Below are 13,251 nucleotides of genomic sequence, written 5' to 3' on the forward strand. Positions count from 1 at the left end.
AAAAAAAAAAAAAAAAAAAAAAAATCAAATGGATATAAATATGTGCCTTTTTCCATTATTCTTCATGTTGTATATATCATCAGTGGACTTTTAGATGCTAAAGCAAACATACATTCCTGGGATAAATCCAACTTGGTCACTTTTTATAAGGATGAAAACCACACTGCCTGAAAAAAGTAAAATATATTTAATTTTGTCTTAGAAAATTAAAAAGTTACTATCCTTCTTGCATCTCACTGCATTAGATAATAACCTGATATGTTAAAACCCTCTCTAGGTCAGTGATGACAAATCTTTTAGAGCTTTCAATGATCCAAAAAGCCTGCAGTGGCACACATGCCATGGGTTCACCACTGAACTATGTAACTGAAATAGGAAGTGGGGCCTTTGGCAGGTGATTTGGTCACGAAGGAGAGCCTCAAGAATGAGACTGATGCCCTAAGAAAGTAGTCTAAGAAAAAGCCCTTGCTCCTCCTACGTGAAGGACAACCTGGTCCACACTCAGTAAGGATGCCCTCAGCTGACACTCTTATCTGCTGGGCGTTCATCTTGGACTTAAGACTCCAGAACTGTGGTAAGACTCCAGAACTTAAGACTTAAGACTTAAGACTCCAGAACATGGATTTCTGTGGTAGGCAAGCTACCCAGTTTATGGGATTGTGTTTTAACAGTCTGTAGATGGAGATATACATACTAGGAGCTGTGCTTTACTGTCTGATTTAATTCTTACTATTTCATCAAATAAATGTTATCTCCCCCCACAGCTAAAACCTGAGGCTCACAGCAGTTAAACTCTTAGCTGAAGCATCTATACATCATGATATATAATTTTGTTTTCTCTTTAGCCATTTACCACAATATCTTAAGCTTATGCATCATATATTTTCAAATGCATTTAAAATGTTTTAAATATTTGTTACTATAGCTTAAAGTATGCTTATGTAAAAATTTAAAAATCTGAATGCCTAATGAATTATAATTTACCTATACTAGCACCAAGAAATGCAATATCCTTAAATTTAAGATAGAAGACATTGAAACAGCATATCCCAGTAAATTTGAAAGTCACGTTTCTTTAGCTATCATGCTATGCACATAGCACATAAATTTATTATAAAAAATTATTTTTTCATTTTAAAATAAACATATAACATGAAGTCAGCCCTTGATAAATCTAACTATATTAATACATTGCAAAGAACTATATATAAAGTATTCTTTAAAACATTTGAAAATGTGAATAATTAAAGATAAAATGTTTCATTTGCTCCTAAAATATACCTGCAAAACCGTCACTCTGTGATGGGTAAAGAGAACAGGAGCTAGTTTTGATGGGAGGATCTTGACAGAAGTTGGTACAATAAGCAGAGAAGCCCCACTTGATAAAGCAACAAATATTTCCACAACAGAAGGGTCAAAGGTCAGAGGTGCAGCCATAAATAAAACATCTTCTGGTGTAATGTCAAAAAGTTCCCTAAGGCAAAACAGAACATAGTTATAAGAAATGTCTGACCAAAGACACATGTAATCCCATTTAGAAGGTTAAGGCAGGCCTGGACAAACTTAGTGAGACCTTGTCTCAAAATGAAATAACAGAAAGAGATATAGCTCAGTACTCCCTAGATTTAATCCCCAGTCCTAAAAAAAAGGTCCAACATTTGGTAGACATAAACCCTAAGAAGGTAGTCAAATTTTCCAATGTTCCTACATTTTATTCTTCTTTTAACATACATAAACCAATAAAGGTAACACACTATATTAACAAAGCCAAGGAAAAAAACCATATGATCACCTCAACAGATGCAGAAAAAGCATTTCTAATTCTTTTTTTGGTACCAGGGATCGAACTCAGGACCTTGAGCTTGCAAAGCAGGATCAGCTAAATGCCACTGAGTTAAATCCCCAGCCCTAGAAAAAGTCCAACACCAGTCATGATAAAAACCCTACAGAAAGTTGGACTAGATGGCCTTTACCTCGATCTGATAAAAAGCCATCTATGACAAACCAACAGCCCACATCATACTGTCTCTCTTTTAAAGAGGCATTCCACCCAAGATTTAATGCCATCCCCTTCAAGTTTTTTTACTCCTTTCCAGTACTCCTGTTCCATTATTTAAATGAATCTCTACCAATTCTCTCTCAAAGCCTATAAACCTCTCCCAACATAGAGTAAAGACAAAAACTTACATCTCTCTTGCAATTCTACCTTCCTTTTCCTTTAAACCAGTATCTAGAAAAGAACAGTCATTTCTGTTACCTCCATTTCCTTTCTCTCATTCCCTTATCTCCAGCTACCACACACTCCAGCTACTGTGTGCTGTTCTCCGCCCTAGACACTTGAAAGTCACTAAAGACAATACCACCAAGTACAACAATCACCTTTCCTGTAGTATTTAATGTTCCCTCTTCCTAGACCTGTCTGAGCTCTCCAATATGGTAGTGTATAAAGGGACTAGAAATGTGATTAGTTCATATTGAGATATTTAAATATAAAATATATACTAGACCTTAAAGATCTGTATTTCTAAAAATCTATATTTACTCAGTATTACTTTTTCCCCCCCTTCCCTATTTTTCACTAGTAATAGTAAATACATTCACTATGGAAAAGCATCACATATACATATCATATCTTCCCCTTGTGAAACGATATGATAGCTGAGTTAAAGTATATTAAAATTAGGAGCTGAGAGCCGTGAATTCAATCTCCAGCCTCTCAAAGGATATTATAATTAATTTCACTTTATCATTTATTTTTGAGGTCCTGGGGACTGAACCCAGGCCTTATACATAGGAAGTAAGTGCTCTGTCACTGAGCTATACCCCCATCCCAATTCTTGTTCTTTTCTTTTCTTTTTTGATACAGGGTCTCACTGTGCAATTTAAGCTGGCCTTGAACTCATGATGTAGCCTAGGCTGGGCTTAAACTTGTGATTCTCTTGCCTCACCACACCTACCTCTTTTTATTACATGGAATGTTTACATTAAAATGACATAAAACTGTATGTTTCATAAGGTTCCTATTACTATTTGTTTTCTCCTTTAATCCTAAAACTACACTCTTTTTCTCTTTCTTTACAAATTAAGAATTTCAGTTTTAGAGAGTCCACACCTCTCGACCACATCAGGCAGCCAATACTACAATAGGACTGAAATTAATGGAGTGTGAATCTGTTAATGGTCCCTCACCCTCAAACCGATCAGGTTCGAACTTTTAACTGGACATTCCAGGCTCGCACTCTCTTTCCTCAGGTCCGCCCAGAAACGTTTTAATAGGAGATACTCCTTTCTCCCATACAAACTGGTACTTCTGCCAGGAAAACCTTTTTCTTTTTCTTTTTTTATTTTTTGGTACAAAGGATTAAACTCAGGACCTTGAGCTTGCAAGGCAGGCGACATAACCACTGAGCTAAATCCCCGGCCCTCTCTTTTTATTAATGATTGAAAAAGCAAAGCTTCCAGCCCTATCATTTGTCCTATGTTGGACTGGATTAACAGGTAAACAGGACTGTGATTTAGCTCAGTGGCACCAGGCATGCCTCACAAGTGCAAGGTCTTGAGTTTGATCCCCAGTACTGCAAAAAAATTTAAAAATTAAAAAAACAAAAACAAAAACAACAATAACAACAACAAAAACAGGTGAACAACTCCTGTGCAGAGAATTAAAGTTCAGACAGAACTAAAACGAAACACACCTAACTACTTAGGGCTATCCATTCAGGAATACAACTTACAAAGAAAAAAATATTTTAAATTATTTTTTTCTCTTTAAAACATGGTCTAAGGGAGCCTAGGATTTAGCTCAGTGGTGCCACCACATGCCTTGCAAGAGCAAGGTCCTGAGTTTGATCCCCTCATACCAATAAATAAATAAATGAATAATAATAAAACAAGGTCTAAGAACTCAAAAGAAGTACTTACTGAAAATGCTGAACATTTGGTAGCACACATACATGAGGCACTCTGACAATCTTTGGTATCCCTGTGGTCCCTGATGTATGGAGAACATATGCCAAACAATCCTTACACCTTGCATCCATGAGTTCTTTCTCTTCATTGCTGTTCTTAGAACTCATGTGGTTTTCTCTTTCATAGTCCTCTTTTTCATCATTCAGCATCAAGTTCACCTCAACATTTTTCCAGTGCAGTCTGACCAATACTAGGTCATTATGTTCTACTGTAAGTGTATCGTAATTCAGTAACGTTTCATGGGAAGATCTAAATTTCTGTATTAGACAGGGGACAAAGTTTATAATATTAATATGTTAAAAGACATTCTTTTATGTAGAAATGTATAAATTATCCCTTTATTCATTCAACATGACATTTTGGGAGCAATAGTACCTGCTGTGCATTCAGGGATAAAAAGACAAATGAACTGTCCTTACTTTCAAATTCACCTTCAAAACACACAGACATATAAAAACATGCAATTGCAGCTGGGCATAGTGGTACAGCCTGTAATCTCAGCACTCCAGGAGGCTGAAGCAGGAGGGTCACAAAGTGGAGCCCAGCCTAAGCAAGGTAAGTGACTCAGACAGACCCTGTGTCAAAATATTAAGAAAAAGAGGCGTGTCAAAATATTAAGAAAAAGAGGCCTGGGTGTGGTGGTACACAGCTACAATCCCAGCACTTGGGAGGCTGAGACAGGAGGAAAAACCCGCCCCCCACAAAAGGAAAAAAAAAAAAAAAAAAAAAAAAAAAAAAAATTGAGGAAGAAAAAAAGTTGGGATATACCTCAGTACAAAGGCCCCAGTTTCAGTCACTAAAAGTTAATTTGCTAATTAATTTCATTAAAATTCTAAAATAAGCAAACAGTGCAGTGCAGCACTGTGATAATCACTTATGCTTGAACTATATTATTAGGGACACAGGAGACTGAAATTTACTCTGCCTAGAAGTTCAGAGATTGCTTGTTAGATAATATTTATGTTATAAGCAGTTATTCTCCAGATAATGAAGGTGAGAAATCAACTAACATGGAGCATAAATCTAGTAAGGCTGGTATTACACAGGACACACAGGTGCAAACTAAGGAAGGAGGTGATTTGTAATGTTGACAGAGATGAGATGCAAATTCTCAATTATTCTGTATACTTAGCACAAAGGAGTTTAACCTGTGAGATTGGTTCCAACTGAAAGTAGCAACATGGACTAGACACCATTCCAACTGAAAAGGGTGACAAACAAGACGTTGCCAAATGAGAGCTTTTGCAACAATTCTAACGTGTTACATTAGCCTGAGCAAGACTGCCGCAATGAGTGGATGGAGGGGTATATAAGCCAAAAATCAACAGCCATGGTGACTTCCTAGACATGGAGAAAATTTAAGATTGGTTTGGTGATCTGGTACACGGGAGTAATGCAGAAGCAGGTTTGAATGAAACCATGCTAAATTCAGTCTGAACATGTTTAAAGACAAGTTCTTTTGAATATGTATACCCTCAGAGGTTGATTTTGAAAAACAGCTTGATGAAGTATCCTAAATTTTCACATTGAAGAAATTAATATGAATGGGGTGTGGTGGTATGCACCTGTAATCCCAGCACTTAGGAGGCTGAGGCAGGAGGAATGCTGTAGGCCACCCTGGGCTACACAGTGAGTTTAAGGACAGCCTGAGCTACAATAGTGAGACCCTGTCTCAAAACAAAACAAAAAGAAACAAAACAAACAACAAAATTAGAAATTAATAAAAATAACAAGAAAAAGGTTTAAACCCAGGAGCCTGTAATGTTTTCTGTCTAGGGATTTGTTATATATGTATGTATTAGGGGTGGCACATGGTATGGCCTATGGTATAAAAAAAATTGGGGGCTGGGGATTTAGCTCAGCAGTTCGGTGGCCTGCCTCACAAGAGGAAGCACAAGCACGTGAGTTCGATCCCCGATACCAAAAAAAAAATCTACAAAAGGACTACATATTCTTAGGGCCTAGTTCAAAATCAATCTTTTCCATTAAAAAGTTACTGCGTCTACAAGGATACATTTACTTGACTATATTGCTCTATGTAGACCTTATAGGTTCAGGAGTATTAACCTTTTCTAACTAGATCATAAGAAGCTGAGAGGGCTTACAAATACCAGTGACCTCCCAAATACAGTTTCTATTTAGTCCTTCAACTTCTGGGACCATGGGACTCTTTGTGGGGGCTGTCTTGTGAAAAGTACGATTTTCAGCAACATCCCTGTTCACAACATATTTGATGCTAAGAGCACCCTATTTGCACCACAACAATCAAAATATCTCTAGACAGTGGCAAAAGTCTCTGGGAAGCAAAACTGTCTCCAGTTGACAATTACTGCTCTAGAAGGTACCAGGTATAAAGTGGATACTTGAATACTTATTTAGTACCTCTTTAAGTGAAGGAAGAACTCTTACAATATCAAAAAAATCATGAGATACAAAGCAAGGGACTTTTTAATGGGGCTTTGGATGTGCCAAACTCCTATTAAATAGATTCATAAAACACCTTGATATCAACAATTCTCACAAACCCAACCAACTCTATATTTTCACCACTATCACCACTCTTGTTCAATATAGTTTTGGAAACATTAGCCACAGCAATTAGACAAGAGAAAGAAATAAAAGCAATAAAGATAGGAAAGGAAGAAATTAAACTGTCATTATTTGCTGACGATATGATATTCTACATAGAAGACTCAAAAACTCCACCAAAAAACTCCTGGACTTAATTGACAGATTAAGTAGCTGGATAAAATAAACACTCAAAAATCAATAGCCTTCTTGTATACAAACAACAGACTCACCCAGAATGAAATTAGGGAAACAATTCCTTTCACTATGGCATCCAAAAAAAAAAAAAATGAAACAGCTAGGAATCAATCTAACAAAGGAAACGAGAAAACCTCTACATTGAGAACAACACTCTGAAAAAAAAAAAAAATGAAGAGGCTATCAGAAAATGGAAAGATATCCCTTGTTCCTGGGTAGGAAAAATAAATATAGTGAAAATGGCCATACTTCCAAAACTGCTATACAGATTACATTTCACAGAACTAGAGAAAACAATCCAAAAATTCATTTGGAATCAGAAAAGATCTAGAATCGCAAAAGCAATTCTAGGCAACAGAAACAAGGAAGGGGGTATTATCACAACCCCCAACTTGAAACTATGTGGAAAGATATCCTCTTTAATAAATGGTTTTGGAAAAACTGGCTTTCAACTTGTTAAAGATTATAACTAGACCTGTATCTTTCACCATGCACTAAACCAAAATCCAAGGGGATTAAAGATATAAACATTAAAACAGAAACACTACACTTGCTGGATGATATTGGCATAGGAAAACACTTTATGAACAAATCCTCAGTAGCATGGGAACTAGCACAAAGAATCAACAATTGAGATCTCATCTTATTAAAAAACTTCTGCACTGCCAGAGAAATCACAGAGATGAGACAACCCACAAACCTCAAGGGTTTACTCTAGAATATATAAAGAACTAAAAAAAAACAGACCCCCAAATATAAAGACCCAATTCAAAAAATGGGCATCTGAAATGAACAGACATTTCTCAGACAAAGAAGTAAAAGCAGTGAATAAACATATGAAAAAATGTTCAACACCACTGGTCATTTGAGAGATGCAGAAGAAAACAGAACTGAGATTCCATCTCACCCGTGAAAGAATGACTGCTAACGTGAAATCAACCAATAACAAATGCTGGTGGGGTTATGCGGAGATAGGAAGCCTTCTTCATTGTTGGTGGGAGTGCAGACTGGTGCAAACCACTGTGGAAATCAATATGCAGATACCTCAAACAACTAGGATTAGAAGTCCCATTTGACCCAGCTATCCCTCTGCTGGGTATCTTTCCAAAAGAATTAAAAGAATCATACCACAGTGATATTTGTGCACCCATGTTTCAAGCTGCACAGTTTGTGATAACTAAAATTTGGAAACAGCCTAATTGCCCATCAACTGGAGACTGGAAAAATACTTTTTTTTTAAAAAATAAAAGAGTACTACTCAGCCATAAAGAATGAGAAACTAGAGATATTTATAGCTAAGTAGATATACACTGAGGCCATACTCTTAAGTGAAATTAATAAGTCACACATGTGTAAATACTGATTTGTAGGGGCTGGGGATTTAGCTCAGAGGTTCAACCATCCGTCTTGCAAGTGCAAGGACCCGAGTTAGATCCCCAGTACAAAAAAAAACAAAACAAAAACTGATTTATAGCTAAGTGGATACACATTGAGGCTATACTCTTAAGTGAAATTAGTAAGTCACACATTATTTTTCCCTGTTGTGAAAAACTAAAAGTGTAAATAAAGATCAAAGTGTATAATTCATGTGTAACAGGAAAAAATGTCTAAAAGAACAAAGCAAGTGGTAGGGCTAGGGGGAAGGTAGAAAGGCAAAAGAAAAAATACGTGAAAAGGAAAAACATGGAAATAATGTCTTTGTAAATAGGGATGGATGGAAGGGGTGAAAGGAGGGCTAGGGAATGGGGAAAAATGAGAACCAAGGTAAGTCATGTAAAGGTACAAGATCCCAATGATGAATGTAACTGTGTTGTATACCTAAAATGTACCAGTAAACTTAATAAAGATAAAATAAGAAAAGAAAAAGAAATGTCACATTCCATTTGTTTTGCTTATCTTATGTAGAGCCATTCGACATAAATTCTGGGGAAAAATCATTTCATAATTAAAGTATGACTACAGTTGTCTAAGGCCCAATGTTACTTCATCCTTGAGCCAGCTATGGCAGGGGAAAATATAATTCTGTTTTGCCTCCAGTCACAGCTGAGGCCTCAAACGTCCTGTGATGCTGTGGTGCTTAAGAGCAAGATTACATCAGCTGAAGACACCCTGGTTCTTTGAGAACCCATAGTAATACGAAAGAGACAGATTTCACCTGGGTAGAGATGAATTCTTTATCAGTTTAACTAGCCCCACCTACTAGTGTGTAAATGCTCTCCTTTCCACCCTCATCAGCATGTAATTCAGATAGGCCTAGGATTACTGCTGCCCCCCAAGTTACCCAATACTCACTCCAATTACTGTGTATACCCGATAAATAATGGCTAGCTTGGAGAGTCGTTGTCTTTGTCCAGTCCTGGCCTCCCATATACTTTGAAATTATGCAAGTCTCTACTGTCTTTTTTGTTTAGCCCTCATCATCCCCTTTTCTAGGCAGCCTGAGGACTGACCAGCCTCCAATACTTAACAGCAAAGGAATAACTAATTTGAGCAAAAGGGAAAGCTTTGGCCAGATACCAGTATTTCAAAATCATTCATTAACCAAATTAACATCTTATTCTTTTTTCCTTTTCATTAAATTTATTGGTACATTTTAGGTATACATCATTCATCATTGGGATCTTGTACCTTTACGTGATGTATCTTGGGCATCATATTCTTTTTTTTTTGCCTTTTTGAGACAGGGTCTCACTATGTAGTTCATTCAGGTTGTCGTTCCTCAGCTTTCCAAGTGCTGGGATTATACCCAGCTAATTAACACCTAACTCTAGCACCCAAGATTCTCTAGGAAGCCCTCCATATATCTCAAGCTCTTGATATTTCATATGTACACATATACTCAAACATATGCAAGTGTTTAGATTACTCCCAAACTGGTTCATTATAGGAAATGGGTCAAAACAGGATAAGTCGAATATATGTTCTACAACATTCTTCCTCTTTGGTACAATAGTATTTTATAAACAAGAAACAAAAAAACATGGGCTGCCAGTTGCTTAACAAAATATACTAAACTAATGCTAACCTCCAAAGCAGTATTTCTTAGCTACATCTTTAGTTGAGTCACTTAAAAATAAATAATAATAATGAATTTAGTTTTCCAGAAAGATCTGGTCTGAATGCCAATCTCTTTTCCAAAATGTAAGCTTGGTTACAATTCTTTAATGTTGCTGCCCACTGTAATTGCCATACATACAAAAGGATAAAAGATTCAAGTATTATAAATTTTTTTCCAGTATAAGAAATATTTTGCAAACAGGAAATTCAGAAAAAAGCACAGACATTATTATCAGGCTAGAAGACATTTTCATGCCATAGAGAAGTGGTTCCCAAAGGAGTGTGAGGGTTGGAAAGTGATGGGGCATTAGATAAAGTCTGGGCACTTTCAGATGTCATAATTAGGAGAGGCCACTTGTATCTATTGAGTGGAAGTCAGGGTTATTGCTAAGCATTCTGTAGTATACAGATCACTTCCCATAACAGTTACTCAACCCAAAATGTCTACAGTGCTGATTCTGAGAAACCCTGCCAGAGTTAATAAATTTAGAAATCAAGACTGGGAGAGGAAACTCTTAAAAAATAAGATAAAAGCAGCACACAAAAAGTAACTTTTTTTTTTTTTTTTTTTTTTAGTCTCACTACATAGTTGGGACTGACCTGGAACTCTCTATGTAGCCCAGGCTGGTCTTGAACTCACAGTGATCCTCCTGCCTCAGCCTCCTGAGTGCTGGGATTACAGGCGTGCACCACCATGCCCGGCCTCACAAAAAGTAACTTAAACTCCTAGACTTACATTAAGTTGCTTTTTTTCAACAAGAATATACTTTAGATTACATTTTTTCATAAAATGTGTTGATAACGATGGTGGTGAATCTGGATCAATAGGAGCATATGCAGCAGGAACTTGGAGAATTCTAAAGAAATAAGTATAGAATCAGCATTCTCCTTTAAGCATTTTTATTTCTCTATACACTTCATTGTTTACTTCATTAAAAATTATCTATATGTTTTCATGGATTCATCTTTGGTTATAAATATTATTAATTTATGTTGCTCTCTTAATGAACATTCTGAGTACTATAAAATTCTGCCATTAAATTCTTATCACCACAGAGAAATACAAGATATTTTTAAAGTTCTTATATTACAGTGCAGTACACTTGGCTAACTGACCAAACAGGATGAGTCTTTTTTCATTTGCCTGTGCAACATAACATGAAAGAAACTAAGTATCTATATACAACTTACTAATACACAGACTATATGCAAACTATAAGGATCTGTGTACTGCAAAAGATGAATCACCAAAATCAGGGTATTCAAAAGGTGGAAGGAATCACCTGTAAATACCTGTATAAAACAATACTTATATAAAGAATTTGATCAAAGATCATTTAAGCCATTTTAGGCATTCAGAAGTACATACACTTTAGTGACATCTTTGCAAATTCTAAGTAAATTTTGGTCAATGATTGAATAAATTTTGACACATTTTACTTTGCAGGTACATCTACTAAAACGTATTATGGGATGAATAACAACTTTTCTAATACTTTGGCAGATTTACTGCAGAGCTCTATAATAGAACTCATGACAAGATAATAATATTCCAGAACAATTTAACAGATAAATATTTGTTTGAATATGTATCTTCCAATGGGTTCATATTTCAGTTATAATGGACCATTATTTAATACTCTCATACATTCATTCATTTTAGTGCCTAAAATTTCAATCTTAGGGCACAAAATATAAACATGTTATTTCTGAAATCCTACTTTCTTGATCAAACAACAAATTGTTTTAAATTGTTATTTTCATTTTCCTTTGACAAACAATACCTTTATATTTTGGAGATACGTGTTTTTCTATGAGTAAAAACTCCCAGCCTCTTCAAAATACTCAGATTAAATGATTAAAAATAATACTAAAGGCAATATGAACTCCTTTTGCCTCTCTAGAGTTAACCAAGAAACACAGATAAATTCAATAGTAAATAGAATAACCTGTAATATCTATAAAAATTTATAAATCTCAGTAATAACAAATTTATAATACTAAAAAATATTACCCTAAAATCCAAGAAGGTAAGTTTATCCCAGGTTGACAGTAGAGACCAATTTCCCGAATTCGTTGAAAGTCACAATGTAATTGCAGAAAATGTGATAATTCTGAAGCAGCACTGATCACAGTCTTGTAGGTATAATAAACTGGAGGCTGGTTGTTGCATTCATCAAAGCATACAGCTGTTTTGTCCAAATGAAGGGAAGCAGCCCGATGTACCAATTCCTGAAGAGTCATTTCACTGAATGAAGTTCATCTACATATTAGCTGCTGAGAACTCTAAGCATATACAGAAATGTTAGAGGGAGTTTCAGGGAACATGGTTGGAGGGAGGCTATACCAGTCTTCACAATCACTCCTACCACAAATAACTATATCACAGATACATAACTGAAGAATCTCTGGACTTGTAAAATGTCTATGACAACTTTGTTGAGAACAATGAGACTAAAAATTCATTTAATAAAGTGAAACTAACCCTGGGTCCAAGCTAGAAAAAAATTTGAGTGTGAAGTGACACATGTAGGTGATAATGAAACAGGTAGAAATGTAGACTTCTTTTTCAAATGACCACAATGTAAAAAGGAAACACACACACACACACATACATACATACATATATATATATTGGAAGTGGAGGTTGAGACAGGATCTCACTATGTAGCTCAGACTGACTGGCCTTAAAACTATGTGGGGGCCAGGGATTTAGCTCAGTGGTTCCATGGCCTGGAAGCACAAGGTCCTGAGTTCCACGCCCTGGTACCAAAAACAAAAACAAAAACAAAAAAAAAAAATCTCATTATGTGGCCCAGGCTGGCCTTAAACTTGCAGTGATTCTTCTGCCTCAGCCTCCTTGAGTGATGGGATTACAGCCATGTGCCACCCACCACACCCTGCAAAGAGGAAATATAATTTTTTTAAAAAATTAACAAGCTGGGCATGGTGGCACATTTGTAGTCCCAGAATTCAGATCACCATGCTTCAAGGCCAGCCTGGGCCACATAGTGAGACCCTATCTCAAAAAACAAAATAAATAAAATTAACAAAACTACCAAATTTAAAGTACAACTCACTTCAATTTTTTTTCTTCAGTTACTCTTGCAGACTAAGACAAAGTGATCAAAATCCTATATGGTGATGTTAAAATGTCTAATGCAAATGAAGTCTGCTTGTAAATTCCTGTGGGAACTGAACTTAGGTAAAGCAAAATCAATCTTTGATAAAAAAGAAAAAGAGGGCAGGGGATGCAGCTTAGTGGTGCCACACATGCCTGGCAAGTGCAAGGTACTGAGTTCAATCCCTGCTATAAGAAAAAGAAAAAGAAAAAGCACCCCCATATCCATCTAGTTTCAGATCACTATATACAAAAATAGTGCTTATCAAGCTGGGGATTTAATTCAGTAGTTCCAGCACCTGCCTCACAAACACAAGGTCCTGAGTTCCAAGGTACAA

General features: G+C 36.1%; 1 protein-coding gene across 1 annotated transcript in view; it reads right to left on the minus strand.

The window, feature by feature from the left end:
• Aasdh (aminoadipate-semialdehyde dehydrogenase) overlaps nucleotides 1-13,251 on the minus strand; it is a 32,265-nt gene that overhangs the window by 16,780 nt on the left and 2,234 nt on the right. The window contains exons 2-5 of the mRNA XM_010640269.2: nucleotides 11,807-12,078; nucleotides 10,529-10,649; nucleotides 3,922-4,226; nucleotides 1,282-1,474 (exon numbers count right to left, since the gene is read on the minus strand). Of these exons, the coding sequence (XP_010638571.1) occupies nucleotides 1,282-1,474; nucleotides 3,922-4,226; nucleotides 10,529-10,649; nucleotides 11,807-12,036 (849 nt within the window). The 5' untranslated portion in view covers nucleotides 12,037-12,078. The remainder of the gene's footprint in view (nucleotides 1-1,281; nucleotides 1,475-3,921; nucleotides 4,227-10,528; nucleotides 10,650-11,806; nucleotides 12,079-13,251) is intronic.

The sequence above is a fragment of the Fukomys damarensis genome, unplaced genomic scaffold, assembly GCF_012274545.1.
Source record: "Fukomys damarensis isolate Sample0158 unplaced genomic scaffold, DMR_v1.0_HiC HiC_scaffold_35, whole genome shotgun sequence".
In the NCBI taxonomy this organism is placed as follows: domain Eukaryota; kingdom Metazoa; phylum Chordata; class Mammalia; order Rodentia; family Bathyergidae; genus Fukomys; species Fukomys damarensis.